The sequence below is a fragment of the Carcharhinus amblyrhynchos genome, chromosome 3, assembly GCF_965287045.1.
Source record: "Carcharhinus amblyrhynchos chromosome 3, sCarAmb.v2.hapA, whole genome shotgun sequence".
Classification (NCBI taxonomy): Eukaryota; Metazoa; Chordata; class Chondrichthyes; order Carcharhiniformes; family Carcharhinidae; genus Carcharhinus; species Carcharhinus amblyrhynchos.
The window spans coordinates 13485354-13505613 of NC_137326.1; the positions used below are offsets into that span (position 1 = coordinate 13485354).

At 41.1% G+C, this 20260-nt stretch overlaps 1 protein-coding gene across 2 annotated transcripts in view; it reads right to left on the reverse strand.

Annotated features, from left to right (window-relative positions):
• LOC145335792 (interferon-related developmental regulator 2-like) overlaps positions 1–19886 on the reverse strand; it is a 35406-nt gene extending 15520 nt beyond the window's left edge. The window contains exons 1-5 of one of the 2 annotated variants that reach the window (XM_080181526.1): positions 19590–19886; positions 8998–9057; positions 1970–2080; positions 573–657; positions 342–466 (exon numbers count right to left, since the gene is read on the reverse strand). In XM_080181526.1, the coding sequence (XP_080037652.1) occupies positions 342–466; positions 573–657; positions 1970–2080; positions 8998–9057; positions 19590–19626 (418 nt within the window). In that variant the 5' untranslated portion in view covers positions 19627–19886. The remainder of the gene's footprint in view (positions 1–341; positions 467–572; positions 658–1969; positions 2081–8997; positions 9058–19589) is intronic. The other variant, XM_080181533.1, reaches the window with a different exon arrangement.
• Between the last annotated feature and the right edge of the window lie 374 nt (positions 19887–20260).

A 20260-nucleotide genomic window follows, 5' to 3' on the forward strand; every position in this document is an offset into this window, starting at 1 on the left:
ATCCTACCAGACATTTGACCTTCATTCTTTCACTGACTCAGTTACTTGTTTAAGAACAGCTCTTGCCAACATCTTCTGGTTGCGATTAAAAATCATTGCAAATGCTACCTTCATTGCTCTCTCCACCAAATATTGCCTGACCCATTTTCAGTGTTTTCACTTTTTATTTCAAATTTAATTGTAGTTCACCATGGCAAAATATGAGCTATTCTGGTGAGGATAGATTATTACAAGCATTTCATTGTATTCAAGGTCAGTTCTGCAAGGTAAGGATCCACCAGTCACCTCTTCAAACTAACCATCTCTGAACATGCCACTTCAGTTTCGCAAGATGTACGCACCTTTCTTTAAGCAGCGTTCCAAGCAGTCAGTGAGGGTGACTCTCCTTTCCACCAAGAAGTCTGACAGGATTTTGGAAGAAAATGCTAACTTGAGGCTTTCGAGGGCATATTGTCTTGTTTTTGCACTAAAAATAGAAAATGAGCGAGTGAATGTAACAAAAACAAATGATAAATAACTCCAGCTAGCATGAAAACCCAAATGCAAATACAAAGCTCTCAAGCCTGCCTCACCTTTTGTCCATTGTATTATCAATACATTCCTTCAATTTATCTTCAGCTTCCTCTTGGGCCATTTGTTCATTAATGGCTTCATTTCCTAAAAATAAAAAGAATACAGGGATATTTGTCAATGTTCTCCCATCTTCTAGGACGTTAGCGAGAATAAGGTGATGGGGAAACAAATGAAATCTTTAACAGTAAAAGAACATAGCTTAAAACCTGCCACTGAACATTGGTCATCATAACCTGGAGGATACTGAAAAGAATATTAACTCTCCAGAGCAGTGCAGCACCTAATTGCAAAATCTGTTCTTGCTAAATAGTCAGACTGTGGTAAAGAATGTGGAACACATTACCAAATACGGTAGTTGACACAAACCATGAAGAAATATTTCAACAGAAGATCTTCCTTCTGTCATAAGGTCAGAAATGGAAATGCTTGCTGATGATTACAGTGCTCAGTTCCATTTGCAATTCATCAGAAAATGAAGCTGCCATGCCTTGATGAAGCAAGGTCTGAACAACATTCAGGTCTGGATGGGTAAGTGGTAAGTAACATTGGCAAGGGATACCCTGGGGCTAAGATGACTGGCCTTCCAACAACACAACTACTTTCTTTTGAGCTAGATGCAATTCCAACCAGTGGAAAGATTTCCCCTCCGTTTCATATTAACTTCTGTTTTGCTAGGACGCCTTGACAGTCCAATGTGGTTTCACCTCACCTCTGGAATTCAGTTCTTTTGTCCACATTTGGAATGAGGTCTGGAGACAAATGGCCTCAAACTGTGTACTAGTGACGTTATTCAGCAGGTTATTGATGAATAAGCATTGTTTGATAGTACAACAAATGTGCCCTATCACTTTGCTGATAATTAGAAGTAGACTGTTGGGGACCATTGATTAAATAGAATCTTTTTGTAGACAGGACATACCTGGAAAATTTGCCATATAAATGTGGCTAGGGAGCACTTTGTGCAGAATAACTACAATTGATGATTTCCCACAGCTTTTCTAATCTTTTGAAACACGTGAAAGACATTCACATTCTGAAAGATGTGCTGGTTAGATGTATTTACCTGAACAGGCACCGGACTGTGCCGACTCGGGGGAATTTCACAGTAACTCCATTGCAGTGTTAATGTAAGCCTTACTTGTGACTAATAAACAAACTTTAAAAAAACTATGAAATGCCAGTTAGGACTTCTAAAGGTGAGGGACAGAAAGCAAAATTCTCTTTCTTGTCAATGATAATTAAGTATAAAAGCAAAGCTATAAACCTGCAGGGCTTTGTAAGTATCAAGGTGGTTCACATTCACACTCTTAAAACTTAAGGGCTTGGAACATGTTTCAAAACGTATGTGCCAGGTCTCGAAACATCAAACACCGAAGGAAATGCATCACATTACTACCTTCTTCAGGCACACTGGGCGTCTCACTGGCACTGCTGCAATGGCTCAGCACTTCACTGGCGAGATCATCATCACTGGCCTGAGTCTCCCCCTTAATTCCATTCCGTCCTCCTGCAGGGAAAGTGTAGTAAAATGAATTGCATTCTGGTTCTACAGGGCACAAGTGCTGTTGCGTGTGACTAACTTGAACTTGTATCTGTGCAAGCGCTGCTTTGTGTGGTACTACACATGCATTTACAATCCACTGCAAACGAAAAGCTTTCAGACATCTGTGACACACATGTAAAGCGCTGTATCGAACCATGCTTTTCATCCCTTTAATAGTTTTGAAAATACAAGTTGCATCACAATCTTTTCAATGCTACAAAAATTCAAACTTTTTTTTGCGAGAAGTCATGAAGAAAAAAATCTAAAAAATGTATTTCCCTTCCACATTCTCTGCTTTAAATTTTGTTTTTTTTTTAAAGTGGACAGTCGCTTATAAAATGGTCACTGTTGATCTAATGCTGGTAGTTCTGCAAGATTTTAAGTCATTCCAAAGGAATAAAAGCTAACTCATCATCCTCTGGGAATGCAACCTCACTTTGTATTGCATGAACATTCCAGCTAAGCCAACACAAAGGACCAGATGATGAGATGTTTACTCAAAACGCCTCTGGACAGAAGCAGAGCTATTGGTGACTTCTCATCCCCAATGTTGTGCTAACGGTACCACGATTACCTGCTCAAAATACAATGGATTTTAACAAGGTCCTTAATCCTGAAACCAACCTCCCACATGACCGAGACTTTAACTGTTGGAATTAATTTAATTATACAGCTTTTAGACTCGTTTTTACATTGCTGAAATCGGACTTGGAGCAGGCTGCCTCTGACCTCTATTTTTCTCTAGGTCGGATTTCTAGAAGAATTCCTACAGTGTGAACTACCTCCCAGAATACAAGAATACTTTGTTGCACCTTCAACCACCTTCACCTAATTCCCAGGAATGCAACCAAAGGAACTACAAAACGCCATGAATGTAGCCCAATCCATCACCCAAACCAGCTTCCCATCTATTGGCTCTGTCTACACTTCCCACTGTCTCTGCAAAGCAGTCAGCACAATTAAGGACCCCACACACCCTGGACATTCTCTCTTCCACCTTCTTCCCTCAGGAAAGAGATATAGAAGTCTGAAGCCATGTACCAACCGACTCAAGAACAGCTTTTTCCCTGCTGCTGTCAGACTCTTGAATGGACCTACCTTACATTAAGTTGATCTTTCTCTACACCCTAGCTACGACTGTAACACTACAATCTGCACGCTCGTTTCCTTCTCTATGAATGGTACGCTTTGTCTGTACAGCACGCAAGAAATAATACTTCTCGTGCATGTTAATACATGTAACAATAATAAATCAAATCAAAAAAGCTACCTGAAAGAACCATCATTGGACATTATTTACTGGTCGTAAAATATCTTTTTTGATTTTCTTTTAAGTAACTTGCAATTTGTAACTTTCTCCTCTTTCTTTCTCTGCCTTTCTATCTTGTATACCAGAGAAAGTGTCAAAATCCATCCTTTGGGGTTTGAACGCACCTAGTTTTGTTTCACCTTAAAGAGTTGCTGTGGGGTAATTTTTAAATACGGACCTCATAAGCCAGGTTTGGGATACACACCATGGCCCATTTTAACAAGGCACAGGATACCAAAAGAAACAAATTAGATTCGAAACAATAACTACCACTGTCATGGACAGAAGTGGGGAATGGTAACTATAATTCAATTCACCTCATCCCCCTGCCTGTAACAGCAATGTTCAATACAATCATTTTATAACCTTTGCCCAGCATGTGATTTTGTTATAAAAATCTTCACTCTTCTGTCAGAGCATACATTATTTCATCTAGAGCTCATGACTGGTTCCAAGGCCTTCAATAATGCTATTATAAATCCTGACAGGCAGCACCCATGCAGCCTAGCAATTTATGGAGCCTCTCTTCACTGTACAAAAGTACCTGTCCTACACAACGTAATGAAAAAAGCAGGCAATATTACTGCTCAAGATATTTATGGTGGCATACATTTGGCATACCCTTACAACACCTGGATTATAATTCTCTTCTGCAAACAAAACCTCTGGTATTCAGGAGGAGCTGCGAAACAGTGAATGGAACAAGAACCCCTTTCATAAGTGGGAACTGTTCTCTCAAACGTAGCCAGAATACAGAAAAATAAATAAGCAACAGCACAGATGACAGGAAGGAAAAAAGTGCTTTGTGAATATTGATAAATCACATCCAATGAATTTTATATTCATCCTTTCACACAGTTGCTGGCTGGATACAAAATATAATCAAAAAGGCTAATTAAATGTTAGGCTTTATATCTAGGAGGATTAGAAATATAAGTGAGGGAACTTTGCATATAAACGTGGTCAGACCACATCTGCAGTAACTATACAGTACTGGGTACTGCAACATAGCTACATTGGCCTTGGAAGGAATGTTGTGTAGATTCACTCAAACATCATCGAACGCCAAAGATTAATTTACAAGAGATTACATTGTCTAGGTTTGCATTCCCTAGAATACAAGAGGCTAAGGATCAATTTGACTGAGGCTTAAGGATTTCTCCACTGGTGGGACAATCTTGGACAACTGGACATAGCCTTAAAATCAGAATCAGACCATTCAGCAAAAAAAAAGTAGGGAATATTTTCGCACATGGGTGTGTGGCATTCTTTTCCACAAAAGCACAATAGATACAAGCTCTATTAATAATTTTAAACTGAGATTGGTAGAGTTTTGTTATCCAGGGGTATTAAGGAATGTGTTGCCAAGGCAGATAAATGGATGGTAAGGTCAGCAATTAGTTCACCAAATATGGAACAGGCTCAAGAGGCTGAATGGCCTATATCCATCCCAATGTCCCTGTATGAGCTTGGTTCATAGCCATCTATTCTAACACCTTAGCTGCAGTAGAACCCAACATACATCTAAATACTCTTATCGTCACCAGTAACAAAAATAATCCACCTGTAACTCACTCAAGGTAGTATTTATTGACAGGTGTTTTCATTGATTTAATGACTGAAAATAATGTTTTAGTGAAAATATATGGAAATAGGATGGTTATGTTACCAACCACTGAAAAATCCAGGTACTCAGCAGCCAAACTGCTAATGCTTATTTATTTTTCTGTTAAATATTGGTGTTGGAAAGCTCCTAATGGAATATATGGCGGATGGAATGTAGTGATAAATATGCTGACCTTCAACAGTATCACATGCCGTGGAACTTGAGCAACGGTTGCACGCATAAGGCACAGAACCACCTAAGTAGCATGCTTACTAGGATGGTACACCTCAGGTTAGCAGGCAAAGAGAGAGAATGGGTGACTGCCAGACAGTATGAGGAAACCAGACAGGTGGTGCAAGAGTCCCTGAGTCAACCTCATTCACAAACTGATTTCTCTTTTGGATATTAGTGACGGTGATGGTTCCTCTGTCAGGAAAATTTATAGAAATTTAGTTATCAAAATTTTATCTGTGCGCTCAAACCAGAACTTCAAATTGAACACAGCATTTTAAAAAGTAACACAAGGAACTTTGTACCAAATAAGCAGAAAATCACTGTCCAGATTAAAGACCAACACAGACTTCGCACACAAGGCAGCTTTCTGACAAAAACATATGCTGTTGGTCAGAACTAAAGAAAACTCAGATCACGTAACAATGTAAATATTTTCACTGAATAAGACCCAATCTCACATATCTTTATCTCTAGTACATCAAGTACCTTTTCCTAACACAATCTCAAGCACATGAAGTGCCTTTCCCTAATGTAATCTCAAGTACATAAAGCACCTTTCTCTAGTATAATTAATTTCTTCTAAATGAAACATGTTGAGGCTAGAAGATAAAGGTGAATTTTATTACATAATTTATTTGTATTTATTCTACAGCAGAGATTTGCAGATGCTACTTCAATCATCCGACATACACTGCAACATTCAGAAATAAGCTGCCATCTGATCAAGAGCTACAATTTGGTCTGGATACTGTATATCCAATCAGCAGCAATTTTGAGTTATTGCAGTGTAAAACACTGACGTACAATTTTCACAACATGGTGAGTGGCACTGAATGTCAGTGGTGATAAGCTAGAAGTTGAATGGAAATGCCTGCTCCAATTTGGTTCCATCACAACACATTCTGACCACAAAACTAGGCATTTGTAACTTTTGTATCCCACGGCTGTGAAAGCGAACTGAGGCTTGAAAATTCGGCAGAGATGTTTCAGGACAGGGAGAGGGGGAAAGCAAACAGCAGCTGTTAACTTTGACACAGAAAAGATTACAGAAACCATATTAGATATAAGAAACAAAACACCGTACAAATTAAACCACAATCATCTGGGTGGGACAGCGATTAACACTGCTGCCTCACAGTCCCAGGAATCCAGATTCAATTCCAGCCTTGACTGACTGTGTGTGGAGTTTACATATGCTCCCAGTGTGTGTGGGTTTCCTCCAGGTACTCTAGTTTCCTCCCACAGTCCAAAGATGCGAGTGTTAGGTTGACTGAACATGCTAAATTGTCCCTTTGTGTTCCAATATATGTAGGTTGACTGGATTAGCCACAGTGAATGTACAGAGTTACAGCGATAAGGTGGGGGAAGGGGTCTGGGTAAAACATGAGTTGGTGCAGACCTGACGGGCCCAATATACTCCTTCTGCACTGTAGGAATTCTATGATATTGGAGTCTGAAATCAGACACATTACTAACAGCAGTATAGCAAAAGTTCTAAACTAAAAACTTTAATCAACTTGCACATTTCTGATAGAAATACAAGCAAGGAAGGGCTGAAGAATCTCCACCATTCTCCTCCCTCCTGGCCAAACCAAACAAACAATTTGTAAAAAAAAACTGAACCTTTATAAATGCTTCACCTAGTGAACCACATTGTGCATGAAAGAGGTCTAAGAGCCTCTTCATAGATTGGCCAAGGCAATACGTATTTCTCATTTTCTCAGAACAAAAACAAAAACAATCTGCACTGCATACTAAATGGGGTAGTGAAAGTGAAGCAGTTTTATTATAAAAATAACAATAGCATAACAACACTCAGATAAAATTAAGTTAGTACACTGTCACGGAAATAACAAACAGGAAAGAAACATAGGAAAAGTATTCTAAATAGCTGAAGAGAAAATTAGGATAGTTTTATTGCGAAAAATCATTATGGTGACACAAGTCAAATTGCGATCTTGATACAAATAAAACAATTACTCATAATTCATAAGTTAAAATAACAAAAGGATTGCACAGTTAGAGACATTTCAGTGTACAAATTATTAAAGTACATTGCAAAATGTAAGTCTCCTTAATTTACAGTACAAAAATGAAAGGTATGCTGCACTCTGCATTTTGTATTAAAGCCCACAGATCATATATTGTCACATTGTTTTCAAACAGGTTAACTAAATGATTGCCAGCCCTTGATGGGCAGGACCTATGGCCTGGGGTTCTGGAAGGCCCACCCATTACATGTTAATTGCCTGATTGACTCAATTTATCAGGTGGCACAGTGGTGAGCACCAGGGACTCGGATTCAATTACAGCTTTGGGTGACTCTGTGGATTTAGCAAGTTCTCCCCATGTCTGCATGGGTTTCCTGTGGGTGCTCCAGTTTCCTCCCACTGTCCAAAGATGTGTTGTTAGGGGCAATTTAGCCTGGCCAAACCACCTGAGTATCCTAAAATGCATAGATTAGGGAGATTAGCTGGGTAAATCTGTAGGGTTAAAGGGATAGGGTTTACAGGCTAAGTTGTTCCTTCAGAGCATCAGTGCATTCAATGGGCTAAATGGCCTCCATCTGTACTGTAGGGATTCTAATTCAGCAGACCTCCTCCAAAGGGGCATACTGGTCTCTCGCTGTCTGTCCAACTGAGACCCCCTTCACCTGCATTGCAAATTAGGAGAAAAATATCTCCAAGTTTCTGTTGGACCTTGATGTTATACACCACATGCTGGTAAGGTGACAATCTGCTGCTGGCCTAAAGAAAACATAGCAGCTTTAGCAAGATTATGGGTATACCCTACCTCATATGGTAATATCAACATTTTACCCAGACTGAAGTGTCAAAATGCAAGAAAAGGCCGGAATCCGGATGAAGTTTGAACAAGATTAAGAAAACAGGAAAGGTAACAAAATAATGATTTATACTTGCGCCCTCACCCACTTCCTAGAGACAATAATGTACTACTATTATCAACTCCCCTTTTGATAGTTCATCCAAATGGTCATTCATATAAGACTGGAGAGCAAATGTCAATATTAAACAGAGGGACATCAAACCTTCTCACAATCACTATAAACATGGGTGCATTTACCAGCAGACAGCAATGGATAATGATTGCTCTCAGGAATTGTAGCTGATTTTACCCTTTCCCAGCCCCAAGCTGGGAAAGCCTACATATGGGATTGAGATCAGATAAGGGGCGGCACAGTGGTTAGCAGTGCTGCGTCACAGCTCCAGGGACCTGGGTTCGATTCCCAGCTTGGGTCACTGTCTGTGTGAAGTTGGCACATTTTCCCTGTGTCTGTGTGGATTTCCTCCCGGTGCTCCGATTTCCTCCCACATTGCAAAGACGTGCGGGTTAGGTTGATTGGCCTTGATAAATTGCCCAGTGTCCCGGAATGCATAGGTTAGAGGGATTAGCAGGCTAAATGTGTGTGATTGTGGGGATAGGGCCTGGGTGGGATTGTTGTCGGTGCAGACTTGATGGGTCGAATGGTCTCCTTCTGGACTGTAAGGTTCCTACGATTCTATTTCTAGACAGAACAGGAATTGAAATAATTTAGTATCACATTGAATTGCAGCTTTATATACTAGACCACTGGGATTTGTGCAGCTTTACATTTTAATATTTGCTGTAAATCCAAGACAGCAGAAGCATCAATTTCTTTCAAACCCGCAAAACGATGAAAGAAACAACAGTAGCCATGCATCATGCAGATTACAGATGATGACTATGTACCTTTCTGCTGAGCTACTTTGGCTGAAACCTTCAGCTGGAGTAGTTCATGTCTTAAAGAACCTGTCAAGAAACAAAGTTGGAAAACCACTTTAAAAGTCAAACATTTTGTGACTCTTCCCCTCACTGACAAAATGTTCACTACTCAGTAAATAATTTTGTTAAAATACCATTTCTGAATGCTAATGGATTTTTAACGAACCTTTTGTACAGAACTCCTATTTCTTCTACCAGAGACAATGCATGCCATGCAAACACAGCTGTCAGTAAAAATTCCAGGCATTCGTCCAATGCAATCGACTTATTCTTACCCAAGCCAACTGATCTATTCCTAAGATATCTATTAAATGAACATTACCATTGACATTAGAGTTCACTCTAGATTTGGGCAATTACGTTAAAACACATCATTTAGAGCTATTCATCTCCACACACTTACTGCTGTCATCAAGCAGATTATACATAAAACACAGGGAAAGTATGGATGCTTTTTATTCTACAGCATTGTTCTCAGCAAATTGCTACATGAAATGAGATAAAGTCCTGCCAAACACCTGGTGCTTTTTTAAAATTTATTTCGGCATCCAGCACAAAATGTAGCCTTACAACTGAGGTCACTTTCATTAATTTGCATTGTTTTACATTTCACTTTCAAGAAACTCAATAACAAGCAAAATGTTCACGTCAGCAAGTGACTCCTTTCTACATTATGGTATCCCTTTATGCAGTCATTTAGTTTCACAAAGTTGATTTTAATCTGAGCTTCACTGGCAGCTATATCTATCTGCCTTGCTTTGTACTTGAAAAATGAAAGAGCAGGCTATATTTTGAAATGGCGAGGGACAGGAAAAGATTTATACTCAGAGGGGATGCTCTTGTACAAGAATCACAATAAATGAAAATCCAAGCATTGTGTTACAATCTCCGTGGAGACCAATAGCTTTGCTAAAGAAATCTGAACTTCCAGTTAATATCTGAAATAAGATTTCATATTTAAGACGCTTACTGTAATAAAAAGCTAAAGACTCTATTGACTAAACAATATTTTTGTAAGTAAACTGTACTTTATAACCACAGAATAGAATACCCTCCTTTTTGTTTTGGCACAACCAAGAAAAAACACTTCACAGATATACATGGCACTGTCTTTCAAACAGATATTTAATACTCTTGAAATCAGTTTAAAATGATTGTTGGCTCCCGGGGTTTACTTCTGTTCTTTTTTCTTTCTAAGCCTGGGAACTTCTACCCCCAGAACTATCCTTCAGTGACAGGGTTACTAGAAATCTTTCCTTTAATGTAAACTAGATGAATCTTTCAATTTAATTTTTTCAGCGCTTCGAACCAGAGACTTGCTACACTTTGTCTCTTAGACCCTGGCAGACTAACCTTGTCTGAGTATTTCCAAGGATATCTTAGAAATCTCTAGTCTCTCAGAGCCCATCTCCATGGCAACATAAATCATATTTGGCCTTGTATCCAGGTAAAAATACTGATTAGTTATCCACAAGAGTCCAACTTTCTTCCACCATAGAACTAAATGAAGTTTAAAGCACAACTATTTACAGCCTGACGTTTTTAATATGGTCTATTCACTGTTGTGGAGATGCCGGTGTTGGACTGTGGTAAACACAGTAAGAAGTCTCACAACACCAGGTTAAAGTCCAACAGGTTTATTTGGTAGCAAAAGCCACAAGCTTTCGGAGTGCTGCCCCTTCATCAGGTGAATGGGGGCTCTATTCACAAACAGGGCATATAAAGACACAAACTCAATTTACAAAATAATGGTCGGAATGCGAGTCTTTACAGGAAATCATGTCTTAAAGGTACAGACAATGTGAGCAGAGCAAGCATTAAGCACAGGTTAAAGAGATGTGTCTTGTCAGCTGGGATGGCTACTGAATTTTGCAAGCCCAGGCAAGTCGTGGGGATCACAGATAGTGTGACATGAACCCAAGGTCCCAGTTGATGCCGTCCTCATGTGTGCGGAACTTGGCTATCAGTCTCTACTCAGTGATTCTTGCGTTGTTGTGTGTCGTGAAAACCACCTTGGAGAATGCTCACCCGAAGATCAGAGGCCAAATACCCGTGACCACTGAAGTGTTCCCCAACAGGAAGAGAACACTCTTGCTTGGTGATTGCCGAGCGGTGTTCATTCATCTGTTGTCATAGCGTCTGCATGGTCTCCCTAATGTACCATGCCTTGGGACTTCCTTTTCTGCAGTGTATCATATAGACAACGGCCGAGTTTCAAGAGTACGTTCCGCGTACTTGATGGATGGTATTCTCACGTGAGATGATGGCATTCGTATCGATGATCCGGCAGGTCTTGCAGAGGTTGCTGTGGCAGGGTTGTTGGTGTCGTAGTGACTGTTCTCCTGAAGGCTCGGTAGTTTGCTGCAGACAATGGTCTGTTTGAAGTTGTGCAGTTGTTTGAAGGCAAGTGGGGCGTGGAAATGGCCTTGGCGAGATATTTGTCTTCATCAATGACATGTTGAGGGTTCCGGAGAATATGTTGTAGCTTCTCCGCTCCGGGGAAGTACTGGACAACAAAGGGTACTCTGAGCACCTTATCTCATGCTTGTCTTCTGAGGAGGTCGGTGCGGTTTTTTGCTGTGGCACGCTGAAACTGTCGATTGATGAGGCGAGTACCATATCCTGTTCTTATGAGGGCATCTTTCAGCGTCTGACAGCATTCAGCATTTCAGACAAGTTGCTACCATTGTCTCCAAGAGTAAAGACTTTGCACCATCTTTCCCAGCAAAACAATTTGGGCCCCCTTTAATCTCTAACAATCAAAACAACTAGGCTTGTTTTCAAGCAGACTTCAGCATGGATCACATGAATTCCTTCATTTCACCTTAGAGACACAGCTCTGAAATATCAGCAACTTATAAACTATTCTGAAGAGGGCATTTGGAGGCTACAAAGGGATTTCAATGAAGAACGAGTGGGCAAAGATCTGGCAAATGTGAAAATATATGAAATTGTCCACTTTGGCAGGTGGAATTGAAAAATAAAGCATATTATCTAAATGATGAGAAATTGCAGAGCTCTGAGATACAGAGATGTGGATGTATTTGTGCACAAATCACAAAAGTTTAATTTGCAGGTAAAGCAAGTAATTATGAAAGTTAACAGAATTTTATTTATTGTGAGGGGAATTAAATGTAAAAATAGGGATCTGTTTCAGTTATGCAGGGCACGTGAAGTAGTATCTTTCTCATGTAAGGAAGGATGCAAATGCATTGGAAGCCATTCCGAGAAGGTTTACCAGATTAATACCTGGAAAGCGTGGGTTGTCATATGAGGAAAGGTTGGACAGGCTAGGCTTGTATCCATTGGAGTTTAGAAGAGTAAGAGATGACTTGATTGAATCATACAAGATCCTGAATGGTCTTATCTGGATGCATGTAGAAAGGATGTTTCATTTTGTTGGACAATCTTGAACTAGGGGCCACTGTTTAAAAATTAGAGGTCGCCTATTTAAGACAGATGTGAGGAGAAACTCTTGTTCTTGGGAGGGTTGAGCATCTCTGAAACTTTCTTCTTCAAAAGGCAGTGGAAGCAGAGTCTCTGAATATTTTAAGGCAGAGCTGGATAGATTCTTGATAAACAAGGGGGTGAAAGATTATCAGGGTAGGTGGGAATGCGAGTTGGGGTTACTACCATATCAGCCATCATCTTATCAAATGGCAGAGCAGGCTCAAGGGGCCAAGTTGCCTACTCCCAATTAATATGCCTGTTTGTAAACTCATAACAGTAACAACAGTAAGCAGTTAGGAAGGCTAATGGCATGTTAGCTTTTGTTTCACAGGGCTTGGGGAATAAGGAATGAAATGGTGAGGCTACAGCTAGAACATTGTGCAGATTTGGCCTCCTTGTCTTAGGAAAGGCATAGGTGCCCTTGAGGGAGTGCAACAAAAGCTGGTTAGACTGGTTCCTGGGATGAAGGGATTGTCCGATAAGAACAGATTGCATAGAATGACCTGTATCTTTCAAAGTTTAGAAGGATTAATTATGATCTAACTGGAACATATAAAATTCTTAATCAGCTTGACAAAAAAGTGTTTCCCCCGGTTGGGGAATCTAGAACACAGGGTTACAATACCAGAATAAGGGGTCAGCCATTTGGCACCGATGAGAAAAATTTCTTCCCTCAAAGGATTACGAATCTCTGGAAATTTCTACCCCAGAGAACTGGGATGTTCCATCATTGAGTATATTTGTGGCATGGCGCCCAAAAATCTATCAGCCCAGGAGAATTAAGAGGCATGGAAAGCTGGAGTTGAAATAGAAGACCAGTCACAACCTTGTTCAGTCGTGCAGCAGGTTCAAGGGTCAAATTGCCTACTTTAATTTCTAGTTTTCACCCAATCTATTATATCAAACCTTCAATTAGATCATGTGGTAATCTTCTACATTCAACAAATACAAAGATGGTCTATGCAATCTGTCCTCAAAATTTAAACCTTTGCACCCATGTATCATTCTGCTTAATCTGTGTTGCTGCCCCACCCTCTTTAAATGCAATACTGTAAAGTCTTTACCTGCCATGCTCGGGGAATGAGTGACATCAATTAACAGAGAATTATCTTAAACTGGACACAAAACAAGCGGCAGTATTGCTTGTTTTTGCCTGAGCAAACAATGATCCAATAATTTAGTAATTTTTAATGTAATGGCCAAGACCAATTCTGCAGATTTACCATCTACTGTTAGTATTATCAATTTCAGAATCACAGAATCCTACAGCGCAGAAGAGGCTCTTCAGCCCATTGACTCTGCACCGATGCATGAAAGGCCCTGACCTGCCCACCTAATCCCACTTGGTCCATAGCCTTGAAATGTTATGGCATGCCAAGTACTCATCCAGGTACTAAGAGATATCCCGCCTCCACCACTTTCTTAGGCAGTGGATTCCAGACTATCACCACCCTCTGGGTAAAAAGGTTTGCCCTCAAATTCCCCCCATAAAGTTTATTTTTAAAGATTGGATCAATTGAACACAAAGTGACTGGCTTTTCAAAAAAAAATCAAGTTGTCAAAAATTCCAGTTACTAGAAAATTCCGGTTGGACGCTAACAAAGTTTTCTGCATATCCTTCGAGGTATGATCTCAACGGGAATGATTTAACTGAGACATTTATATAGAATAGCCACAAAGAAACCATCTCCTCTGCTAACAGAATTTAAAACAAATAGCTATAAACTTAAAATCAGATCTAGGTCATATAAGATTGAATTTTTTAAATTCGCTTATGGAATATGGGCATCCCCGGTTGGGCCAGCTTTTATTGCCCATATCCCTAATTGCTTTTGAACTGAGTGACTTGATGGGCCATTTAAGAATCAGAAAGCACCTTTTAACAGTGTTGGAAATCTGAAATTTCTCACTAAAAGACTGAATGCTGGGTCAATGGAACTTGCAATTCACAGACTGATCAATATTTGTTGGGTAATTCTATCAAGGGTTTTGAACAGGACTCTTACTGTTCCTACAGTCAGATGGCTATGGTTTCATTTTGCTTGTCCTTCTATCATCCTATTGTCCCAGACAGCAATGATCACTCAATCAAGGTTATAAGGCAGACTATCTGGTCATCTAGAGCCGCTGAAGTGCTGGAGCAACTCACTGGCCAGACCCCAGTGTTTTCTAAAGCTCGCTATACTGTGCGATCATTTGGGATTCAAAGAAATGAGATTTTCAGATATCTCACTGTTCAAAATTAACTATCCAACAATAATACACAAAAAATTAATTGATTGGGAAACACTTTGGGACATCCTGAGTGTATGAACCATTGCTACATAAATGATACTTCCTTTTACTTTTGTAGCCACTTTTTTCTACTAACTAATTTCTTACCCCAGAAAACATCTCAGTGAACCTCCATCAAACACTATTGTTTTAATCTCCTTCCAGTCACGGAATGCCGAAATTTAAATGTTGTATTGCTAACGTACTATATATGGTAAAGGCTAAGGTATCTAACAATGTCCAAGCAGTAATGCTAATGACATGCGCGCTAGAACTAGCCACGGCCCTCACTGAACTGTTTTAATACAGCTACAATACTGGCATCAATCCAATATGGAAGATTGCCCAAGTACATCCTGTTCACAAAAAGCAGGACAAATCTATCCAGGCCAATCACAACCCTTTTAAAGCTGCTCTCATCTGAAAATAACGTAAGAAACCATTATCAATACAATCAAATGACACGTAGTCATCGGTATTGTACGAAGTGAATCTGTTTGCTGATGATTGCATAATGTTCAGTTCTATTTGTGAAGTAATCAATGTTTGTATGCAGCAAAACCTGGTCAACATTCAAGGCAGGGCAGATGAATGGCAAGAGTATGGTGTCTCATGTACCAAGCACTGATCATCACCAAACAGAGCATCTAACCTCTCCTAGACATTTAATAACAATGCAATCACCAGAAATCCCATTTTCAATACCCTGAGGTCACCACTATCTGGAAACTCAACTGCACCCAGTCACATAGCAGAATCCATATAGTGCAGAAGGTGGCCATTTGGCCCATCGAGTCTGCACTATCAACAATCCCACCCAGATCCTAGCACCATAGCCCGATGTACTTACCTTGATAATCCCCTGACACTAGGGTCAATTTACCATGACCAATCAACGTAATCAGCACATCTTTGGACTGTGGAAGGGAACTGGCACACCTGGAGGAAACCTACGCAGACATGGAGAATGCATAGAATCCGCACAGATAGTGTCCCAAACTGGGAATCAAACCTGGGTCTCTGGCACTCTGAGGCCACCGAGCCACATAAATGCTATGGTAACTGGAACAGGTCAAAGGCTGCAGTAAATGGCTTATCACCATGGGCAGCTGCAAGAGCACTCATCATTAAGGGAAAAGAGCTCTATTTGATTGCCACTTCATCCACCAGCCTTAGCATCAATTCCCTCCACCATCCATGTATCATGAGTTTCATGTCTAGAATCTACAATCTAAAGATGGCAGGATTTCCCAAATCCTCACCTCTTAAGAGGTCAAGGCAGGTGCATGGAAGCATCATCACTTCCAAGCCACATACCAATCTGACGTGGTCATATTCCATGATTCTTTTTGAAGTCACTGGGTCAAAATCAGGGAGCTCCTTGCCAACTAGCACTATAGGAATACCTTCATCACACAATACTGCTGTGGTTGAAGAAACTGACTCAAGCATCTTTTCAAGGGCAGTTAGGGATTAGCAATAAATATTGGCCTTGACCGCTAAACACTGATCCTAGAATTAATTCCAAAGAATTCACAGCCCTTGATGTAGTTCAATGTCAACACTTAACAGTTTTCTCTAAGTTTTGAGGCTGCGTGCTTATTGTAGAACCTGTAACTGCATTAAACATACTACCATTTATTTTGTTGATACCCTGAGGATCCTGAATAATTCACTCATATTACCATTAAAGACCCCTCAAATATAAACACATTATGACTCAGGTAATGTATCCCAGGTAATTTACCTGCTCTTCACTGAGCAACCTTCAACGTGTGGACACATACATTCTCAGTATAAAGAACCAGGATTGTGCATGAAGCTCACAAGCAGGGTTGAAACTGTATTTATGCAACTTGATCATTTCCTGAGGTTTTTGCTCTGTTTTATCTGTACTTGCCAAGAACTTGTGCATCATCTTTATGTGCTAACAGCTTCAATGATCTTCCATTAGTAAATCTAAATTATTTAATTCTGTCGCGCCCATAAAATAACTGACATTTCAGTACAGTACTGAGGGAGTGCTGCACTGTTAAGAGGCATTGTCTTTTGGATGTGTTGTTAAGCCAAGGCTGTGTGTGTGAAATAACTTATCCCTAAACAAAATCTTAAAACGGATGATCTAGTTGTTTATCATGCTGACCCTTTATTTGTTATTAACACATTCTACTATTCAGACAGCATTGACCTTTATTTTGCTATCAACATCTAATCTGGACCAAAGCTTTAATGTTCAATACTATAATTACCAATTCTTTTGTCTTGTGTTCTATTACATCTTTGTCATTTAATCTCTCTTACCCTGTAACCTATCCCTTCACCTTTACTTTGCTCCACCTCCCCATTTTCAACAGCATAAAACCCACCACATTTCTACCTGTTTTCAGTTGCAAAGAAAATATTGAACTTGAATTCTTAACTGTTTCCTTCTCCTTGGATGCTGCCAGACCTGCTGAATGTTTCCAGAACTTTCTGCTTTGCATTTCATATTTCCAGCATCCAAACAAACAAGGGCTAGGTCACTCACTTCCCTCCAACCTTCAATAAGATCATGGCTGATATAAAAGCAAATGACTGCAGATGCTGGAATCTGAAACAAAAATGGAAAATGCTGGAAAATCTCAGCAGGTTTGACAGTATCTGTGGAAAGAGAATAGAGCCAAATGTTTCAAGTTTGGACGACCCTTCATCATGGCTGATCTCATAACACATACCCGATAACCTTTCATCACCTTGCTAATCGGTGAACCACCAGCTAACTCCACCTTAAAAATGTTCAAAAATCCTGCTTTCACTGCCTGAGTTTTAAAGACTCAGCCCTCAAAAAAAATCCCCTCATCTGCCTTAAATAAGTGACCCCTTATTTTTAACACATGACCCTTAGCTCAAGGGTCTGCCACAAGAGGACTATCCCCTACAAATCCACTGCCAAGACCCCTGAGGTTCTTAAACGTTTCAATCAAGACAACTATTACTTTCCTAATCTCTCGTGGATACGAGCTTAGCCTGTTCATCTTAAACAACCCTCCCATTCCTGGTATTAGTCTAGTAAACTTTCTGAGAACTGCTTCTAATGTATTTAGATATTCCCTTAAACCTAGACAGCACTGTACACAGTACTGCAGATGTGATCTCCTCAGTGCCCTGTATAACTAAAACATAACCTCCTTACTCTTGTACTCAATTACTCTTGCAATAAATAACATTCTCTTAGTTGTACCTGCACACTAACCTTTTGGACACCCAGATCGGAATCTGAGCTGTGTAATATAGGACCCTGCCACAGGATGCCACGTTTCCCTAGATTCTCAGTGATTAGATCACATTTCAAAATCAAACAGTGCGACATAAACACAAGTCTGTTCTTATGACAAGTAGAACGTCAGAATTTTATTTTACTTAGCTACTTTCCTTATAATTCTTTTCCATGACCCTGCATTGTAAATATTAAATGACACTTAGGACTTGTCACCCCACCAAACTAATGCAAGTCCTTGCACATTAGATCACTTTGTTACAAATCAGTTGTTGGCGGCCCCAGCACTTATCACAAGTAACCCATTGAACTTTGGCCCACAACCTGGTACACTTCAAACATCAATTCCAGTTCTCGCCCACCCCAATGTATAATGACGTCCAGCCTACCTTCAAAGAATCCCTACAGCATTGACCTTTATTTTGCTATCAACACCTAATCCGGACCAAAGCTTTAATGTTCAATACTGTAATTACCAATCCTTTTGTCATGTGTTCTATTACATCTTTGTTATTTAACCTCTCCTGCCCTGTAACCGCTATTTGGCTCATCTAGTCTACACTAGCTCTCTGATAAAGCATCCCACCCCAGGCCCTATCCCTGTAGCTGCCCTGCTAATTCTCCTCTCACATATTGGCACACTAAGGGACAATTTAGCATGGCCAATCCAACTGATCTGCACATTGTGGAAGGAATCCAGAGAAAACCCGTGTAAATATGACAACATGCAAACTCCACACAGACAAACATCCAAGGCTGGAGAGAGCCCAGGTCCCTGGCATTGTAATGCAGTCGTGCTAACCAGTGTGCAGCTCTCAGTCCAGGACGAACACATTTTCATACGCAGTACAAACATAAGCATGGATGCTTAAGTCAGCATTTACTGCCGATCTCCAACTGCCTCTGTAATAAAATGAAGTGCAATCTTCTTGAATCGTTGCAGTCCATGTGGCGTAAGTACACCGTAAGAAGTCTCACAAGACTAGGTTAAAGTCCAACAGGTTTATTTAGTAGCAAAAGCCACTAGCTTTCAGAGCGCTGCCCCGTCGTCAGATGAGTGGTAAGCACTGGTTAGCACTTTGTCAGGTGAATAGTTAGCACTGCTGCCTCAAAGCACCAGGGACACGGGTTCGATTCCCAGCTTGGTTTACTGTTTATGTGGAGTCTGCACATTCTCCGTGTGGGTTTTCTCCAGGTGCTCCGATTTCCTCCCACAGTCCAAAAGACGTGCTGGTTAGATGCACTGGCCGTGCTAAATTCTCCCTCAATGTAGGCACCGGAGTATGACAACTTAGGGATTTTCATAGTAACTTCATTGCAGTGTTAATGTAAGCCTACTTGTGACTAATAAATAATTTTTAAAAATTAAAAACACAAGCAGCCCTAGCTCCACCCACCCCACCCCACTTCCCAACAACTCTGACTCTCGTAGATACTGAATCCAGAACAGAGATCTCTAATCCCGAGCACATGTCAAACCGAGCCTGGCTCTTTCCCTGCCCATTGGCCCTCACCCCCAGCTTTCAGCACTGGTACAGACTGTGTTCTGTTCCTCATGGGCCCCGGGCCTGTCTCTCACCCTTCTTGTGGCCAGTCCGGCCCCGCGATTTCGGCATCTCCGTTCTCGAGTGTTTGGCGGCTTGGACTCGGCCGGGACGACCCTCTGGCTGGCGGCTGGTGAGGGGGCCCTGTATCAGCCAACAGATGCCAACGGCCTTTGAGACCGACTCCGGGGCTTGACACGGTCGAGAGTTGTCACAAGCGAGCGGCCGCGCTGGTTACAAGGCTGGATGAGGTGGATTTTCTGGCTATGATAAGGGGACAAGCAGGCACGCACCTCCACCATCTTTCCTCTCGCTCCCACACTGTGCCGGCCGGTGCCACGGTTGCTGCCGGGAGTTGTAGTCCGCACCGGCGCACTGCCTCTCGCCCGGGCAGCGGCCGCGGGCCCGGCGGCAAACTACAAATCCCGGCATGCACCGCTCAGGTGGCGCAGGCGCGGACTCACAATCCGGTCTGACACGCTGTGGCCGGCCCGCGACACCACGTGATCATCCAGCGGCGCCCCCAGGGCGGGAACAGGTCACGTGTCGGGATTCCAGTTTCCCGCGCAGCTCTGCCTTGGATCATTTTTGCAACTTTTTTTTGCCCTTGTTATTCCTCTTTTGCAATTCTTCCCATCGTTCCTGTTCAGAAACAGACAATGACCATTGTAGATGTGCAATCTTCCCATGACTAGCAGCCGAGGAC